General features: G+C 41.9%; 1 protein-coding gene across 2 annotated transcripts in view; it reads left to right on the top strand.

The window, feature by feature from the left end:
- Positions 1 to 19,769, top strand: part of xrcc2 (X-ray repair complementing defective repair in Chinese hamster cells 2) — a 134,685-nt gene extending 114,916 nt beyond the window's left edge. For both annotated transcript variants that reach the window (XM_048612264.1, XM_048612270.1), the window contains exon 4: positions 17,070 to 19,769. In XM_048612264.1, coding sequence (XP_048468221.1) covers positions 17,070 to 17,803 — 734 coding nt within the window. In that variant the 3' untranslated portion in view covers positions 17,804 to 19,769. The remainder of the gene's footprint in view (positions 1 to 17,069) is intronic.
- Positions 19,770 to 21,164: the final 1,395 nt, after the last annotated feature.

The raw sequence follows: 21,164 nt of genomic DNA, 5'->3' as shown, positions 1-21,164 counted from the left end.
CCCAAAACATATTAAAATTGAGATGTATGAACATGCATTTGATCAAATCATTTCCATCAGCAGTCAATAGGAGACTTCCTTTTGGCCTATATGCAAGAACTGTGCTCAAGTGGAAAGGTGAATTTGTGGCAACCAGAGCATACAATTCTGATTTACAGCCCATCGCTCAGGATCAGTACCCTGTCTATTTAATTTCTTCTCTGTGCGCAGACCTCAAGTCCATGTGTGGCATTGGCTTCCAAAATTAAACGTTAGTGTATCAGCACACTGGCATGCATGGAGCCTCAGAGGAACCTCGATACACAGCCACACAGCTTAGAAGGAACATCCCTCAGGTCTGTGGAGTGGTCTGTCAGGATTCGTTATAAGGGCTGGTGGGATTCTTGTTATCATAAACCTATGCATGAAGACTTTGATTACACCATAGCCTGGAGTATAACATCGAACCTGGAGATCTAAAATGCTGCACCTAGTTTTTTAATGGGCAACATTTTTTTTCTTTATTAACTAATGGAATGTGAATGTGAATGTCAATGGCTAGGCCAGCATTTGTTGCCCACCCCTAAATACACTTGAACAGAGTGGTTTGATAAGCGATTTCATAGGGTACTAAAAGCCATGTACTCAAATAAGAGACAGTCTGTGGTGCAATTTACAAGGCACACATCACACTATATAACAGATCATCAATTCTGTGTCATGGATTAATCATGTGGTCATACCAATATGCATCTCAGGCCTCCTCCAGAGATCCCTAGCATCCCAGATGCCAGTCTTTAGCGAATCTGATTCACTCCATGTAATATCAAGAAAGGCTAAAGGCACTGGATACTGCAAAGGATATGGGCTCTGACAACAAATCTGGAAATATTACTGAGGACAGGTGCTCCTGAGCTTGCTGCCCCTTTTGCCAAACTGTTCCAATATAGCTGCAACACTGCATCTACCAATAGTATAGAAAATTGCCCAGATATGTTCTATACACAGAAAGCAGAACACATCTATCCTAGCCAATTACTTCCCATCAGCCTACTTTTGATCATCAGTAAAATGATGGAAGGTGTCATCAACAGTGCTGACAACTTTCTTACATAACCTGCTCACTGACGGCCAGTTTGCATCCTGCTAGGGCCACTGAGCTCCTGACCTCATTACAGCCTTGGCTCAAACATGGATAAAAAGCTGAATTTCAGAGGGGAGGTGAGAATGACTGCCTTTAACATCATGGCAACATTTGACCGAGTATGGCACCAAGGAGCCATATGTGAACCAATGCAAATTGGGAGAATAGTTACTGTGGTTGGAATCAGACCTGACACAAAGGAGGATGGTTCTGTTTATTGGAGCTCAATCATCTTGGCTCCAGGACATCCCTCAGGATAGCATCCTAAGCTCAGCCACCTTCAGCTGTTTCATCAATGACCCTTTCCTCGATTGTAAAGCCAAAGGTAGGATATTCACCAAAGATTGCACAATTCGCAACTCCTCAAATACTGAAGCAGTTCATGGAAAAATGTAGTAAGACTGGGTAACATCAAGTTTTGGCTGAAAAGTGGAAAGTAGCATTCATGCCACACAAATGCCAGGCAATGATCATCTCCAAAAGGAGACCATCTAACCATTGCCCCTTGACATTCAAAAGCATTATCCTTGCTGAATCCCCCCACTGTCAATATCCTAGAAGTTACCATTGACCAGAAACTCAACCGCACTCGCCATATGAATACAGTGGTTACAAGAGCATGTCAGAGGATAGGAATATTGCAGTGACTGTCTCATCTCCTTACTCCCAAAGCCAATCCACCATTTACAAGTCACAAGTGTGATGGAATACTCTCCAGTTACAATAACACCCAAATTTTGACGCCATCCAGGATAAAGCAGCCTGCTAAATTAGCACCAAATCCATAAACATTTAATCTCTCCAGCACTAACATGCAGTGTGTACCAGCTTACCACCACCTTGTTGTGGACAACTAGGGATGGGCAGTAAATGTTGGCCCAGCAGCGATGCCCATATCTCTTAGCTAAATTTTTAAAAATTTATTTTGGATTCCTGAAATCTGCTTAATGGCTTACCAGTGGTCCTGCAGTGGCAGGGCTACCAGTACACACAGATCTCAGCATCATAACCATTTGTGAGATTCAAACTGCGTCCACTGTAATGAGAATGAAGGACGCACAGGACCTACCTGTTCAAAGACTGAGGAGCATAAAACACGTACACCAGCAGGAGAGAACAATCACAACTGCATACAGGACAGAAGGAGCGAGACAGTAGTCCAGTTCCAAGTACTTGGATAACAGCAAAGATTTCAACGATATGGTCACGTGAAGTCTTCACCAGTTATGGTGCTACATTGTGAAGGAACAAAAGCCAGTTCAGAACAATCTTGTTCTGCACGCAGAGTGAGGAAGGAAGCAGCAACAACATGATGATGCTGATTGACCACAGCCAGCAGCAAGACAAATAAGACCAGACATAATAGGAACTGCCGATGCTGGAGTCTGAGATAACAAGGCGTGGAGCTGGAGGAGCACAGTAGGCCAGGCAGCATCAGAGGAGCAGGAAAGCTGACGTTTCGGTTCGAAACGTCAGCTTTCCTGTTCCTCTGATGCTGCTTGGCCTGCTGTGTTCCTCCAGCTCCAAGACAAATAAGATGATTAGGCGGCACGGTGGCTCAGTGGTTAGCACTGCTGCCTCACAGCGCCAGGGTCCTGGGTTCGATTCCACCCTTGGGCGATTGTCTGTGTGGAGTTTGCACATTCTCCCCGTGTCTGCGTGGGTTTCCTCTGGGTGCTCCAGTTTCCTCCCTAGTCCAAAGATGTGCAGGCTAGGTGGATTGGCCATGCTAAATTGTCCATAGTGTTCAGGGATGAGTGGATTATAGGTGGGTTGTAGGGGGATGGGTCTGGGTGAGATGCTCTGTGTTTCGGTGTGGACTTGTTGGGCCGAAGGGCCTGTTTCCACACTGTAGGGATTCTATGAACTATGAACGTCAGCCAAGAGCAATCAAGAATAATAAGTACCTCACCAGATCAGGATTAGTTGTCAAAACTAAAATGTTGTATCGACATTGAAGCTATCAAATGTTCTTTAGCTCTGTTTTAACAGGTCTGTAAAATTGATTAATTGATTAATTGATAAAAGATGCTCATGTGCAAATCTGTCTTTCTATTTGGGATTCTTCCCTTTGGAAAAAGGGAGATGCGTTACGTCCACTGTTGATATGCAATATACCTTTTTTAAGGGAAGTGTTCAGGTGTCGTCAGCACATCATGGAATATGATTGATTGAGTAATTTATTATCACGTGTACCGAAGTACAGTGAAAAGCTTTGTTTACAAGTAGTACAGGCAGATCACACTGAGCAAAGGATGTACAGGTCAAAAAGACTTAGACAGAGGCATATAGTTACATTGCACAAGGTGTGTGCTTGGCGAGATCAGCATTAGCAAGATTAGCATTATTTGAGGCTAGACAATCCATTCATCAGTCTAAAAATGGCAGGAAGAAGCTGTTCCTGAACCTGCTGATGCGTGTGTTCAGGCTTCTGTATCTTCTGCCTGACCGAAGAGGTTGTAGGAAATCATTGTAAGGGTGCGATGTGTCTTTGATGATATTGACTGCCTTTCCGTGGCAGCGAGCCTTATAAATGGAGTCCATGGATGGAACGTTGTCTTCCGTGATGGTTTGGGCTGTGCACCCCACCTTCTGTCGTTTCTTAACGGTGCTGGGAAAAGCAGTTGCCATACTAGGCCGTTATGCACCCAGACAGTATGCTTTCAATTGTGACCTAATGGAACAAAGCTCTCAGCCTCTGTCTATCTCACTGTTCTCTATTCTCTTGCAGCAGGACACATTGGGGGTAGCATGCTACAATGCATCTAAATTACTTAGCTTGAACCGAGACATGCAAGTGTCTGTGATTGTAATGTTCAAATCCAAATACTAGGAGCTGTAATAAAATTTCATTATATTCTTCAATACTACATGGAATCTCGTATTTATGTTACAAGAACTAGCATAAGTATCACATTATGATAGTTGCAAATTATCAGTATTTCTCGACTTGTCACGTCATATGAGACATGTCACACACATATGTCTGGAGAAATATCTGGAAAATCTGCCATCTTTACTGGTCTCGCCTACATATGTCTCCAGACATATGTAGGGTAGACCAGTAAAGATGGCAGATTTTCCTCCTCTAAGGCACATTAGTGAACAAGATTCGTTTTTATGTCAGATTCAATGTTGCTATTAGACTAGCTTTTTTTCTTAAATTCCAGATTCATTAATTTGAATTCATATTTTACCATCTGCTTGGTGGAATTGAAATACATGTTCGCAGAGCATCAGCCTGGGTCTTTGGATTGCTAGTCAAACTACTTCCCAAAAATATGACCAGAAGAGGAGACAGATGACAGCAAAATGACATCATAATGATGAGAAGTTGGAAACATAATTAATCCACAGTGTTGGACTTAAATATTTGTTACCTAAACCAAGCAAGTCAGCAGGGCAGTATTGCAGAGGCAAAATGGATTGTGGTGAACTGGAAGTGCTCAATGAATCTGTGTATTTCTGTGAAAAGAGAAACAGACTTAACGTTTCAGTTTTTCAATCTTTTATCAGAACTGGAAAAGTTTTGAAAAAAAAAAATTAGAGTATGGCCAAAATTAATGGTAACCTGAGGAGTGAGCAGGTTTTAAAAAGCCCACAAAAGATCACCAAAAAAGGGGTGAAAATGATCTTTCAGGGTAAACTTGCAAGTAATATTACAATAGAAGGCAAGGGCTTGTCCAAATATATACAAAGGAAGAGAGAAGCCAAGGTGAACGTCGGTTCCTTAGATACTGAGGCTGGCGAAATAATGGGAACTAGGAAATGGCAGAGGAATTAATTAAGAACTTTGCATCAGTCTTCATAGTGGAAGACATTAATAGCATTCCAAAAATACCAAATAATCAAGGGGCAGAAAGGGAAAATGAAATAAATGCAATAACTATTGTAAATAATAAATATCACTAGAGAAAAGGTACCAGGGAAACTGATGGAACTAAAGAGAACCAGACAGTGTTGGGAATCTGGAATTCACTGACCTTAGGGTGGTAGAGGCAGAAACCTTCGTAATATTTAAAAAATATTTAAATGTTTACTTGTAATGACAACACATATAAAGCTATGGGCCAAATGCTGGAAAATGGGATTAGAATAATTAGGTAATTTTTTTTGACTGGCACAGACGCAATGGGCTGAAGGGCCTTTCTCCATGCTGTAGATCTCTGACTCTAAGACCAACAAGCCCCATGGACTTGATGGGATGACTCCTCGTATGTTAAAATAAGTAACAGCAGAGATAGTGGATGCACCAGTAATGACTTTCTATGATCCTTAGATACTGGAAAAGTGCCAGAGGATTGAAAAATTGCCAGTGTAACATCTTTATTTAAACAGGGAAGGAGACAAAACCAGGTGACTATAGACCAGTTAGCTTAACATCTGTTAGAGTCTATTCTGAAATCTATTTTAGCAAAGCATTTACAAATGCATAATGGAAGGTTACAGGGTCAGCATGTCTTCATAAGGGGAAACCATGCCTGACAAATTTGCTGAAATTCTTGAGAAGTTAGATTAAGGGGAAGAAGTAAATATCATATATTTGGATTCCCTGAAGACGTCCAATAAGGTATACGATATTAGACTATTTAATAAGATAAGAGCCCATGGTGTTGGAAATATTAGAATACAGGAAGAACGATGTCTTGCTGCAGTTATACAGGGCATTGGTGAGGCCACACCTGGAATATCGTGTGCAGCTTTGGTCTCCTTATCTGAGGATGGATGTTCTTGGTATAGAGGGAGTGCAGCAAAGGTTTAGCAAATTGATTCCTAGAGTGGCACGGCTGACATATGAGGAGAGATTGACTCTATTAGCATTGTATTCACTGGAGTTTAGGAGGATAAGGGGGAGCTCTCATAGAAACCTATATAACTTTAACGGGTCTAGATGTGTTAGATGCAGGAAGGATGTTCCCAACGGGTGGGGGAATCCAGAACCAGGCGTCATAGTTTAAGGATAAGGGATAAATCTTTTAGTACTGAGATGAGGAGAAATTTCTTCACCAGAAACTGATGAGCCTCTGGCATTCACTACCTCAGGAACTGGTTGAGGCCAAAACATTGTGTTTTCAAGAAGTGGACAGATATTGCTCATATGACTAAAGGGATCAAAGGATAGAGAGGGAGAGTGGGATTAGAGTATTGAGCTTAATGAGTAGCCATTCATATTGAATGGCGGAGCAGGCTGGAGAGATCGAATGACCTGTTCCTGCTCATGTATTCGATGTTTCTATGTATTATATTAGCACGGATAGATGATTGGCTAACTAAGAAGACAGTTTGGAGTTTTTTTCAGTGTGGCAACCTGTAATTAGTGGAATGCCACAGGGAACAATACTGGGGTCCCAATTTATTTACAACATATATGTAAATGACTTGGATAAGGGAAGTGAATGTACCTAATCCAAGTTTGTGGACGGCACAGAAATACGCGGGAAGGCAAGTGATGAGGATGGGAACACGAAGACTCTGCAGAAGGGTATGGACAGGTTAAATGAGTGGGCAAAACTTAGCAGATGGAATATAATGCGGGGAAATGTGAGGCTATGCACTTTGGCAGAAGGGATAGGCGGTAGCATGAATAGATGAGTGAATATTATTGAAATGGAGAAACGTTGCAGAAAGCTACAGCACAGAGGGGTTTGGAAGTCCTCATTCATAAATCACAAAAACCTAGCATACAAGTTCAGTGGGATAGGGAAGGCAAGTAGACTGTTGATCTTTATTTCAAAAGGAATGGAGTATAAAAGTAGGGAAATCTTGTTAAAACTATACAAGGCACTATTTAGACTACACTTGAAATTCTTTGAACAGTTTTGGTCCCCTTAGCTATGGAAATGTATACTGAGATGGGCATGGAGAATCTCAGCAGGTCTGGCAGCATCTGTGGACAAAGAAACTTTTAAGTTTCAAGTCTGTTATGACTTTTTCAGAATTCAGTATCAAAAACAAAATTTTTAAATGGCAGTTCTGTTTTATGATTTTCTCTTCAATTTCATTTTTATGGTGTTCAGCTGTTTATTTAGTTTGTAACTATTTCCCAGTAATTTATAGTAAAAATGTATCAAAAAGTTCCAGGATTTTGAACTTTGGTGTCAGGATTTTGAGCTTTCATGGTTATTTTAAAGAGTTAGTTTACCTTTATGGAAAACATGTAATGAGAACATGGAATTTATCCCACAAATCACCCACTTGCTGCTTGCAGGGCCTTGCTGTGCCAACACTGATCCAGCCTTAATAGCAACTATATGAAGTAGCCATGAAGGTAATGTAAGTTTTCCAACATCAACACTTGTGGGGCAGTTTTGTGGTCTTGTAAGTTAGCTTCTTACCCATTCATGAACATTTCTTACAACAATTCAGATCCAGTAAATTCAAGCCAACCGTTTACATAAAAAAAGTGAAGGATATATTTATTTTCTGAAGTTAAACTTGATGCACTGTTTACTTTCCATATATAACAGTCAGGTATTTGAACTGAAAGAAGTACATTCCTGTTGAAGGACCCTTGTCCATTCTACTTCCACTTATTACACCTGAGGAACTGTTCAAAGACTGGCTAACTGGAAAAGAGAAGACTAATCATGAAACATTTTTAACTTGTTCCATCATAGAGCATCAAGTTGTATTTATACAATGATTTTAACATGACAAAACATCCCAAGTCATATCCAGAGATGTTCAGGTTAGGTCGATTGGCCATGCTAAATTGCCCTGTAGTATCCAGGGATGTGCAGGCTAGGCGGAGTAGCCATGGGAAATGCAGCAGTACAGGGATAGGGCAGGGAGATGACTTTGGGTGGGATGCTCTGTGGAGAATCGGTGTGGATTTGATGGACCGAATGGCTTGCTTCCACACTGAAGGGATTCTATGATTCCATGATTCTAATTCACAGGAACAATTATGAAATAAAATTTTCAAAGTGTGCTTACATCATGAGATATTAAGGCAGGTATCTAAAAAGTTAGGCATTTTGGAATTTATAAAGGTAATTTTATGCCTGTCACCGTATATTTTTTCACAATATAATTTTTTTTGTCATGTATCTTTAATCTCTTCTACCTAGAAGTTCTAAGTTCCATAATTACTCCTATTGAAGCTGCTCCAATTGATGATGTACTTTTCAAAGTAGGACGCCCAAAATTAAATCAGAGATAGTAGGAACTGCAGATGCTGGAGAATCCGAGACAACAAGGTGCAGGGCTGGATGAACACAGCAGGCCAAGCAGCATCATAGGAGCAGAAAGGCTGACGTTTCGGGCCTAGACCCTTCATCAGAAATGGGGGAGGGGAAGGGGGTTCTGAAATAAATAGGGAGTGGGAGGCGGATAGAAGATGGATAGAGGAGAGGATAGGTGGAGAGGAAACAAACAGGTCGAAGAGGCGGGGATGGAGCCAGTAAAGGTGAGTGTAGGTGGGGAGTTAGGGAGGGGATAGGTCAATACAGGGAGGACAGACAGGTCAAGGGGGCAGGATGAGGTTAGTCGGTAGGAGATGGGGGTGCGGCTTGAGGTGGGAGGAGGGGATAGGTGGGAGGAAGAACAGGTTAGGGAGGCGGGGCGAGCTGGACTGGTTTTGGGATGCGGTAGCGGGAGGGGAGATTTTGAAGCTTGTGAAATCCACATTGATACCATTGGGCTGCAGGGTTCCCAGGCGGAATATGAGTTGCTGTTCCTGCAACCTTCGGGTGGCATCGTTGTGGCACTGCAGGAGGCCCAGGATGGACATGTCATCTGAGGAATGGGAGGGGGAGTTGAAATGGTTCACGACTGGGAGGTGCAGTTGTTTATTGCGAACCGAGCGTAGGTGTTCTGCAAAGCGGTCCCCGAGCCTCTGCTTGGTTTCCCCGATGTAGAGGAAGCCACACCGGGTACAGCGGATGCAGTATACCACATTGGCAGATGTGCAGGTGAACATCTGCTTGATGTGGAAAGTCTTCTTGGGGCCTGGGATGGGGGTGAGGGAGGAAGTATGATGGCAGGTGTAGCACTTCCTGCGGTTGCAGGGAAAAGTGCCGGGTGTGGTGGGGCTGGAGGGGAGTGTGGAGCGGACAAGGGAGTCACGGAGAGAGTGGTCCCTCCAGAAAGCAGATAAGGGTGGGGAGGGAAAGATGTCTTTGGTGCTGGGGTCGGATTGCAGATGGTGGAAGTGTCAGAGGATGATGCGTTGGATCCAGAGGTTGGTGGGGTGGTACGTGAGGACGAGGGGGATCCTTTTTTGGTTCTTATTGCGTGGACGGGGTGTGAGGGATGAGTTGCGGGAGATGTGGGAGACACGGTTGAGGGCGTTCTCGACCACTGAGGGGGGGAAGTTACGGTCCTTGAAAAACGAGGACAACTGAGACGTACGGGGGTGGAATGCCTCATCCTGGGAGCAGATGCGGCGGAGGCGAAGGAATTGGGAATAGGGGATAGCATTTTTGCAGGAAGGTGGGTGGGAGGAGGAGTATTCTAGGTAGCTGTGGGAGTCGGTGGGCTTGAAATGAATATCGGTTTCTAGGTGGTTGCCCGATATGGAGACAGAGAGGTCCAGGAAGGGGAGAGAGGTATTAGAGATGGTCCAGGTAAACTTAAGGTTGGTGTGGAAGGTGTTGGTGAAGTGGATGAACTGTTCGAGCTCCTCGTGGGAGCACGAGGTGGCGCCGATACAGTCATCAATGTGACGGAGGAAGAGGTGGGGTTTAGGGCCGGTGTAGGTACGGAAGAGGGATTGTTCCACGTAACCTACAAAGAGGCAGGCGTAGCTTGGCGTAGCCCAAAATTAAATGAGATTAAAACTGCATTCCTGCTGTGTTCCAAAAGTAACCTAGCAATATTTTGTACATGGTTTTAAAAAACTTGAGTTTTGAAGCAGTGTCATGTTGGACTTGAAACATTAACTCTGTTTCTCTCTCCACAGCTGCTGCCAGACCTGCTGAGTTTCTCTTTCTGTTTTTATTTCAGATTTCCAGCATATGCCGTTTTTTTGGTTTAAAGTTTAAAAATTGCTTGTTTTGCATGGCAATCAGAAGCCCTTAAAATAATATTTTTCAGGGTTTTTTTAATACCTTTGGTGCTCCTAGATCAGGAACAATATAGGTTAGAGAATTGAACACTGTCTCAAAATTAGATGCCACTCTTTAAAATGCATAATTTTCCATAATGATATGGCCTCTTCTAACAGCAGCTGTCCTTTATAGCTGTTGTGTCGGCCGTTTTGTTCCCTGGACTCCTGATTAATCGTAGTTGAATTGAGCTGGCTGAATCTCATTTCAAGCAGGATCCCCACAGAGAGCTGATAATATTTGTCTCCTCAGTGGGGTCTGAATTCCAGAATGTGTCCTTACTACATCATCCCATTCCTGGAGTTTATTCAAAATTATTTTTCTGTGCCTGAATTTATTCTGTTGTTGCTGTCCAATACCTTGCTTATTTTGTCCAATGTAAGCTGAATCAACATATAATTCTGCTGTAGCTTGCCAGTGTAATAACACAGCTACACAAAATACACTGCCACACCAGGGGGTTTCCAGAATTGATGGCAGAAGATAGGAGCTTGACTTTATTTATTTTCCCCCAATGAACTATAAAACAACTGAGTTGATGATTGTCTTGTCAGCAGTGCTGACATATGCACAGTGCTGGACCAATTGCCTCCTGCTTCTCATAAATCTTTGTATAAAAAGATCATTTACTGGCTCCTCTTTCACATTATGAAACAGGTTAAGTAAAAAAAAAAGCAAGAGTGGAAGAATGTTTTTCAATTTTATTAGTCCCCTCACATCTGGTATGTTGGCACAGGCCGCATTTTTTAAAAAATGTGCCTCGTTAAATATGTTTAACAGTGGTACCAGCAAATTAGCTCAGTTGAAAACTTAGTAAGCATGCAAGGGTTTGCATTGGTCAAGTGCTTAGTTTGGGCCAACCTTGTTTTTGCTGCCTTTTTCTTCCCCTGCTGAAACCTTACTGCATGGACAAAGTGGTTTTACCAGAAATAACAAATTGAAGTCAGGGACATTAAGTGGGGCAAGTGATATGATATTGACTAAGCAATTAAAAAGCAGATAACAGTCTCATTGCTGTAAAAAAAAAAAAAAAAATTGGCTTGCATATTTAATTTTGATAACCAACCTGTTCAGACATGTTAGTAAACATCTCTGGAGCAGCTGGGACTTGAACCCAGGTCTCTGACTCAGAGTTAGGGACAGTACCACTGCACCACAAGAGTGATGAGGTATTATACCTTTGTTGATTTTTATATGCTTACCTGAGGAGAAGGACAGCGAGAGGTGAAGAATTAAGGACAGTAGAAATTTTTACACTTCTTTAAAATATGTGGTCATCGTAGTTTGCTGCGTTTTAGTTATTTGCTGTATACAAATTAGCTGTTTTATTTGCCTAAGTGAAAGTAAGTGAAAAATGAATTTATTGTAAAGTGTTTTGCACCTCCTGAGGATCTGATGAGGTGTTATATAAAAGATCCTGTAGCAGTATTCAAAGAAAAGCAGGAGAGCTCCCTTAGTGACATAGACAATTTTATCTGCCAATCAACATTACTACATAACATGGACCAAGAGAATTAGCATGTAGGAGGCATGGAACACCCTGCATGCACCTGTTCATGTGGGATGGGGGAGCACATGAAATGTGTTTGGCAACTCATTACACACAGATAAGTTGCAGCCAGTGCTGCTTTTTGGATACATGTTATTTGGCAAAAGAATGGAAGGGAAGGAATTGAGATTTATAATGGGAAATTATATGTGCATATTACCACTACAATACAGCCTCAAACCAGAGGTCCATTCCCACTGCTGATGAGTGGAATGCTTCAGAAGGAGAAATTTGCTGCACTAGCTGTAGCTTGATCCATAACCCAGCCCCCAATGCCCCACAAGATTTTTTGATTCTGCGATGCAGTTCGCTGCAGTATTAATGAAGAGTCATCAGACATGAAATGTTAGCTGGTTCTTTCGCCACAGTTGCTGCCAGACCTGCTGAGTTTCTCCAGCACTTTCTGTTCTCTCTCTGAATATGCTTTAGATACCCTCATGCAGGTAGTGGACAGGAGGAAAATAACCTGGTTCCTACCTCCACCTCAAGTTGTTGATGTGAATCTCCTACCTCCCACCAGAATTACTATGTCCTCTCACTGTCAAGAAGATGCCTCCTTCATCACCATCTGCTCCACCAGTCCCTAATTAGTGCCATACAGCCAACTGGACCAGTGTGCCCTGGTCTGCGTTGAGATGCTGCAGTCTACACCTGGGCCCATGGAACCCACAGCTGCTCGAGGTCACCAACCAGAGTCATCTGAGGTGTCCTTGGAGGAAACTCAGCAGACTTCCACCTCACAAGGTATAGGCACTCAAGAAACACATTGTTGGATAGATATACAAGCTAACCTGACAAGCTCTGAGAAATTGCGAGTGATTTTATTACTTCAGATAAATATTAGTCATAAGTGGAGTTCGGTTTGAAAAATGTTTTATTTTAGTTTTGGTTTCGATGTTTGTGTTTACTTTGTAACGAAGTGAGGACAAAATCCATTAAGCTGAACACAAAAATGATGATAGTAAAGACAATGATGATTAATTGTTTGGTACATTGAAGATTGGAGGCATATTTCAAAGGAAGTGCTTTTGGCTGGGATGTTAGCTATTGGCTGCTGGAGCTGTGGGGTTTTTTTTAACTCGTCAATGGACTATGGGCTTCTGTGTCTGGACCAGCATTTATTGTCCATTCCTAACCAACCAGAGGGCAGGTAAAAATGAAACAAATTTCTGTGGAATTGTTGCCAAGTGAAAGCCAACCAGGTAAGGATGGTAAGGTTTCCTTCCCTGAAGGATATTAGCATGGCTATCAACAGTGATTATATGGTTGCTAATAAACCACCTTTTTATATCAGATTTCCCCATCTGCCATTGTGGGATTTGACGCTGTAACCCAAGAATGTTAGTCTGAGCTTCTGGATTGCTCATCCAGTGACATTACCACTACACCACCACCTCCCCCTGACCTTGTACCGGTAAGTCAAGGTACCCGCTGCTCTTCCTCCACTTTGTGCTGACATTCCTCCTACTGCATTTCTTGCTGACCAGCTTTATGCTAAGGCTTGTTCCTTCAGTATCCCAAAGTAGAAAGAAACATTGAAACCTAAAAATAAGAGCAGGCGTAGGGCATTCAGCCCTTCAGGCCTCATCCACCAATCATTATGATCATGGCTGATCATCCAACTCAGTACCCTGTCCCTGCTTTTTCCCCATATCTTTTGATCCCTTTAGCCCCAAGAGCTATCTCCAACTTCTTCTTGAAATCACGGTGTTTTTGCCTCGACAGTTTTCAGTGGTGGCGAATTCCACAGGAAACCAATTCTCTAGGTGAAGGAATTTCTCCTCATTTCAGTCCTAAATGGATTACCCCATATTCTTGGACTGTCACCCTGGTTCTGGATAATCTGTTATCTAACAGCATGGTTAGGAGTATAGTGCAACCTGCTCAGAAAGATGGAGCATAGCTTGAGCATGCTGACAGTCTGTATAAAATTTCTGGTAACGACATGACTCTCACTGCCTTTGTAGCAGTGCGTAGGTCATATGAGTTTCATTGACCATGACTTAAGGGTTGATCTTTTGTCACTGCAGCATGTAGCTGACCTGACAACCTGCTGGAAGTAAGTGTGGCACAAGGTGAATGAATGGCAACTGCTGCCAGAAAATGAGACATAGACCTATATAATGCACTACCTGTGACTTGAAACAAGCCAAGCTATTATGGGAGTAGAGACACGTTCTCTCCAGTGAGGTGCTGAAGGAAGTAAAAATGTGAAAGCAGTCTGTGGCACCTTGAACAGAAGGGAAGTTTGAAATGCAGGCTGAGTTCTGTCATGCTGTTCTGCCCTATCAATTAGAAAGGTGAGGTAGGGTTTTTTTTTCTGGCACAGGAGAGCTCTATCCTGCCCTAGACACAGCGCTGCTCAGCAAACTGGGAGATGTTGCTGATTTCATCTGTTGCAGCCTGGAAGGAATCTATCTTGCAAATGCAAAGAGCCATGGTGACCATATCAGCCACACACAATGCTGCCCTTACCCAGATATGGCTGTAACCGGTGACATAATTCAATGTTGGCCGTCTTGGTGAAGTGGAGGGAAGGCAGCTGAGGTATTCCTCCTTAGTAAAGATAAGCAAAAACTGCTCCTTGGAAACTCCCTATGCAGTGCCCCGGCTGTTTTTTCTTCACTTTGTCTTCTAGTTGTAAAGGCAATCCCAGTAGTCAGAATGGGCTTGTTTCTACTGGAATTTAGAAAAGTGAGGAATGACTAGATTGAAGTATAAAATCCTTACATTCTTGACAAGGTGGACATGGAAAGAATGTTTCCTCTTGTGGATGAGTCCAAAGTCAAGGGTATTGTTTCACAGTTAGGGGTTGCCTTTTAGGATAGAGTTGAGGATTTTTTTTTCCTCGAGAATTGTATGACTTTGGAACTCTCCACCTCCGGAGGCAATGGAAGTAGGATCCTTGAACATTTTTACAGTGGAGCTGGGAGTCAAAAGTTAATCAGGGAAGGTGGGAATGTGAAATTGAAAACAAACTGATCAGCCACAATATTATTGAATCGTGGTGCAGGCATGAGGGGCTAAATAGCCTACATCTGCTCCTAATTCGTCATAGAATCATCAACTAAGCCCAGAAATATCCAGAAGTTAAATAGAGCAAATACTGGTATCATTTGACAGTTAAAACAGATAATGAGATTTTTTTTTCCTTATTCATTCATGGGTAATGACATCAGTGGCAAGACCGTCATATATTACCCATCCCTGTAAGTTCCAGGTCAAGACAGTGGTTGGGTTACCGGTTCCTATGCATCTTCAATTGCCTCCTGAGGTGCTGAATGGAGGAATTACGTGTTTTACACAGCTGACCAGGTTGAATTGATGTGTTCCATGGTCAATGACCCGTGACCACATCATCCCTTATCATCCATTTGTAGAGTACATGGTCACATTGTCCGTGTGGTGTGTGGATTCAATTGAGCACTGTCCACTGTCTTCAGTGAAGGTCTAAGCCAGAGACCTGAGCTGTTGGGTCAATGATAAGCAGTCTGTATGGATGTAAATGAACCATTAAAGCAGCATTGAGCGGGATCCTCACATGAATCATGAGTTGAGTCAGATGTTGTGGTAGCCCAATTCACAAAAGAATCTTCCAACCAGCTTAGGACCCGTTTTGGAATATTGTATAAACCTTTTACACACTTTCACTAAGCAACCTGCACATCTTAATTGAAGCCTGATTCCACATGACCAATAGCACATACCCAGCACACAGCACTGACCACATTGAATCCTTACGCACCTTTTTCTGCCTGTAAAATAAGAGCAGCACGATTGAATTTCTGGGACACCATCTTGTCTTTTATCTCATTTTTATGGTCAGGAAGTTGCTATGTGCGAATTAGATGTCTTAATTCTTGACCCCACTGCAGTAACTGTATTTCAAAAGTATTTCTTTGGCTGTTGTGCTCTTTGGGACACCCCTAGATCATGAAAGATGTCAATTATATTCAAGTTCTGTCTTTTAGTTTTGTCTACCCCAAATTCACATTGACTTTGTCCAAAGATCTGATGTATTCAGTAATCCAAACTCGGAGATAATGGGAATTTAATCTGTTACAGCCTCTACTGTTCTGCAGAGCAGGGTCTTTTTCCCATAGTAACCTGCAAACGTCTTCCTTCAGACTAACTCATGTACAGCTTCTCCTGGTTTGCCTATTTCACAATTGCCTAACTGGACCGTGCTAAATGTATGTTGTTGTGAATGCACCAATTTCTCTCTGTGTGAGTTTGGTGAGGATGGAGCATTGTATTTTGAAGCCCCTAGATAATGTAAAGGACTATATCAGTTGTCTCACCTGTCACTATTAAGTGTGAAATCTTGCTAGCTGGTTATATTAGATCTGAGAGTAATATACCAATACGGATCAAAAGTACCAGTACAGGTTATAGTAGCAGCTTCATGAAGCAAACGCAATAGAAATGCTTATTTTTAGATTTTTAAACCATTGTTGGGGGAGGGAATGCAGCTTTGAAAGGACTTTCTTTGTATTTGGCCTTCTCTTCATTCTGGGTATAGTTCTACTGTTACAGGATATATCAATATCTACTGCAACTGGCTATATGCATGCCAGCACACTGAGCACATTGACAATGAAGCCTAGTCTGGTCTTTGCCCAATATTGCTAGTTTGCAATTCCAGCTAAGATTACTGGCACAGGAACCCTATTTAAACCTAAGCCTGAGGTACAAGTCAGCTGCAGTGCCCAGACCATATCTCTGATTCATTTCGCTACCTCAATACAAATGAATGATCAAATCAAAAGCAGTAATTGCGGGAAAAATCAGAACATTTCTGAAGAAAGGTCACTGAACCCGAAACATGAACTGTGCTTTCTCTCCACAGATGCTGCCAGGTCTGCTGAGTTCTCCCAGCAATTTCTGTTTTTTTTTGTTTCTGATTTCCAGCATTTACAGTTCTTTGGATTTTTTTTAAGTGATCAAATCTGTGTGCTGTCGTGGCCTTTGTGGCTCACTTGTCTTAACTAGTTCAGCCACTGGGAATGCTACAGAATTGATGAAATTTTAACCTCAATTAGTCTGTTTTTATGTTACTAAACGAATGACATTCTGAAATAGTAAAAGGCTTTGAACTATTGTGTTTTGAAAGGTTCAGCTGTACAGTAATGAAAAAAGCTGTCAGTAATTGCTTTAATTGCAATATTTAAATAAATGGATGGCCATTTCAGTGATTCTGCTTTGATTTTTCTTTATGTGTAGATTTTGGAGTAATTACTGTGGAATCTGTTATCAAGGACAAAAGGTGTTTGTTTGAGAATTAACTTTTAAAAGATTCTTTCATGCTTTCTGAAGTTTAATGCTGACATTTGCTTCTGCATACTTGCAGGAGATACTGTTGAACTCCATGGTCCAGAGGGAACAGGAAAGACAGAAATGCTTTATCACCTGGTGGCATCCTGCATTCTCCCAGAATCAACAGGTGGTCTCCAGGTTGAGGTTCTTTTCATCGACACAGATTACCATTTTGACATGCTTCGCCTGGTTACCATTCTAGAACATGGCTTAGTGCAGAGCACAGAGGATTCAGTTAAACAGTGCCTGGGTCGTCTGTTTCTTGTTCACTGCTGCAGTAGTTCCCAGCTGCTGCTACTGCTGCACTCACTGGAAAGCTTGGTTTGCAGCCATCCTGCCCTTTGCCTGCTTATTGTGGACAGCATGTCAGCCTTCTATTGGATTGACAGACTTAACGGCGGGGAGAGCATTAGCCAGCAGGAAGCCAATCTCAGGCACTGCATTGAGTGTCTGGAGAAGCTGCTGACCGAATACCGACTAGTATTACTAGCAACCACCCAAGCCCTGATGCATGGGTCAGGGCCTGGAACTTCTAGGCCAGATGAAGCTGCAGCTGCAACCTGGCAGCCATCCCACCCTGCAGTTACAGAGTATAAACCCTATCTCTGCAAATCCTGGCAAAAGCTGGTCAAGCGAAGATTTATTTTCTCAAAGAACAACATATGGGACAATAAGCAAGAATTTGCTATTGTGTCTCTTCAGCCAAGAGGCAGTATTGTGTCCAGGTGTTCTTTTATTATTACAGATGGCGGGGTTCAGTTTCTTTAACCCTAAAACATTCATTCCTCAATGAGGACCACAGGAGACACTTGTGATCCCACAAATGAGAAAATGCCTTTTTATTTTAAAGCTGTTAATTGTTCCAGTTAACTGAAGCCTATTCATCATTTTTCCTGGTGACCCTCAACAAGGTCAGGTGGAGATTTAACCCTCTTAATGTGAATAAAGTGGAGGGTTTCTGTTATTTTCAGTGGGAATTCTCCAGCAGAATTTGGCCTAAACTGTCGGGGAAAGAAGCTTATCGAGACATCTCCTTGAAGACTGTTTTTGAACATTTATGTTCTTTGTGTGGGTAGGCAAGTCTGGGACATGTCCTTAACATACTCCGCTCTGTCACAAAATGCCAGAAATACTTGAGTATTTTTTTTGTGATGGTGATCCAATTGGTCATACTAAATTGGATTTTAAGTAAGCTAATTGGAAATTGAGTAGTTTTCACTTTCTATATGTATTTATAATCTGTTCTTAAGGCATTTCATATGAATTGCTTAAATTAAAATCTATTCAATCACATTGCTGTTTAATGCAATCCGTCCTTTTCATTGCTGAGCCCAGTTTGTTGAATATAACTGCCTTAGAACAGAAGGAGCCCCGACAAATCACCATGCCCTTGCCAGTTCTTTGTCGGAGCAGTCTAATTCACCCCGCTTTCTTGCCTTTTTCTCAGTAGTCCTTAATGTTCTCTAAAAGATCATATGGCTAAAATCTTCCAAGACACACCACTCCTTAGCCTATGACTTGAGGTGGCAAAATCTTTAAATCCCTTACACAAAAGTGTTGATTCAATAGTCCTTGTTTTCAAAAAGTGCAGTATTTCAAAACAAAATCTGAAATTTCTCCTTGTGTTTAAAATGATGACTAACAATGTTCATTATGGTGTGATGGATAGAGGTTTTAGATATCGATGTCCAAAAAGTAATGTTTCAAATAGCCTTATCCTTTGGCTTGAGAAGCATCACAACTAAGATTTGTTTTTAAAAAAGACTCTGGTCATAGTTATGTGTCCAATGTTCTTATGTGAGATTTGGCAATAATATCTATCTATGATGTATTATTTTACATTAACTAACATTAGTTTTGGTAGTCACTCAGTGAAATCTTGGATTCTGTCTCAATGACATTCTCTATCTGTCTCACTCACAGGCCTGCTTCTTCCCCATTTGCAGGCATCCAACTTACAATATATATTGTAATTCAAATGTTGTAACGTTTTTAAATTAAATTGCAGCCTTTTTCTGGGTCTTTGTGAATGAATTACAGGAACATGTGGGAATGGGGTATGGTTGAGATAGCTACCGTTGTGGGAGAGAACTTGGGGTGATTTGATTTGATTTGATTTAGATTTATTGTCACATGTATATAAAAAGTCCAGGGGGAGTCAGCCTGGGACCTGCTTCTCGCTCACTGGCCTTTACTGCAGCTACTGCCAGAGACGACCTCCTTCATCATCTACTTGGCCACCGTCACTCTCCAGGCTTTAAAGAAAAGAAAACAAAGAAAAAGTAAAAAGAAAAGAGGAAGAAAAAGAAAGAAAGCAGATGGGAGCAGACAAGTCCTGGGCTCAGCCCTTCTACTCTGCCGCCACCTTACTGCAACCACATATTATAGGTGCCTTAGATTATCCATGATGAAGATTGAAAAGGAGTGCAGGACATAGGGATGAGTGAATACAATAAAACTCTGTACGATGAGAAGAACACCCGGGTTATGAGATACTGGTAATGGTAACAGGCAGGGAACAGGATGGGAGTGAGGAGTGGGAGAGCAACAGGACCGAAAAAGAGGACTGCAGTTGGAGGGTTGATTTCTCTTTATTCTTTAATGGTATATGCTGTCTAACCCTAATTCTTGTTGAATTGAATGATTTGCTAGGCTATTGCAGAGGACAGTTAAGAGTCACCCACATTGAAGTCAAGTGTATGCCAGACTGGATAAGGATACCAGATTTTTCTCCCTAAAGGGCATAAGGATCATAGGTCAAATGGCCTAATTCTGCTCCTATCGAGCCTATTCCACCATTCAATAATATCATGGCTGATCTGGTTGTGGTCTCAACAATACTTTCTTGTCTGTACCCCCCATAGCCCTTGACTCCCTTGTCTGTCAAAAATGTAAGGAACTCTGTTGAGATTCAATTCTCTAACCTCCTTTTGTTCTTCTGGGAAGAAAACTCTGTAAATTGACAACTGTCAGAGAACAGATTTCTCTTCATCTCCATCTTAAGAGGGAAACCTATATTCATCATTTCTGTCCATTGGTTCAAGTCTCCCCCACAAGAGGAAACATCCAGTCTCAACCTTATCAAGTCCTGTCAGAATCTTAGATGTTTCAATAAGATCACATCTCATTCTTCTAAACTTCAATGGAAACAGGCCCAGCCTGTCCTTATTGGATAATGCCTTTCATCCCAGGAATGAGAATAAGCTTCACACTCGGAGTGAGGGAGACATTAACTGAATGTGACAGTGACAGTGGGAATTTGGATCAAAGTGAGAATTCAGGGTAGGGGTAAGAGATGGGGTTAAACTAGTTTGTTCGGATCCTGAGGGGAACCCAAATAGGAAAGAGGTAAAGTTGGTAAGAGGAAGTCAGAAAGATGCTGGGGAGACTAGAAGACAGGAGAAACAAAGCTGAGTATTGAATATGCTTCGAAACCTGAATTATATCGAAAATACAAAATTAAAGACACTCAACCTGAATGCACATAGCATTTTCAAGAAGGTATAAGATCTAAAGAGACAAATGGAGATACTTGGACTTGATCTAACTGCCATCAGAGAAACATGGCTACATGTTGGCCCAGACTGAGAACTGAATATTAAAGGATATTTCACGTTTAGGAAGGACAGACAGCAAGGAAAAGAAGCTGGAGGTGTGCTGATCATAAGAGATCTGATCAGTATATTCATGAGGGAGGATCGGAAGTTCGGAAGAGCAATGTATAGAATCTGATTGGTTGGAAGATAAGAAAGAGCAAGGGGCAGAAGTCATTGAATTGAGTTATTTATAGGTCATCAAATAGTACTGAAAATGGTATTAATCAGGACACGAGAGAAAGATGTAGCATAGGCAATGCCATTATGATGGGTGACTTCAATCTCCTTATAGATTGGATAACCCAAATACGCGCTAAAGTCATGTTTCTGAGTGTTTTTGGGATGGTTTTATAGAGCAGTATGTTGAGGAGCCAACTAGACCTATTTTAGATCTTGTATTATGTAATGAGAAAAGGACTAATTAAGACCCTTCAGGGATGAGTGACTGCAAAATGACAACATTTTACGTCGTGTTGGAAACACCCATTACCATTAACCAAAAACTGAATTGGAAAGCCATGTAGATACTGTGG

Source organism: Rhincodon typus, chromosome 2 (assembly GCF_021869965.1).
Source record: "Rhincodon typus isolate 14 chromosome 2, sRhiTyp1.1, whole genome shotgun sequence".
NCBI lineage: Eukaryota > Metazoa > Chordata > Chondrichthyes > Orectolobiformes > Rhincodontidae > Rhincodon > Rhincodon typus.
The sequence above is the reverse complement of the archived record's forward strand: the minus strand, read 5'-3'. Positions and strand labels throughout refer to the sequence as shown.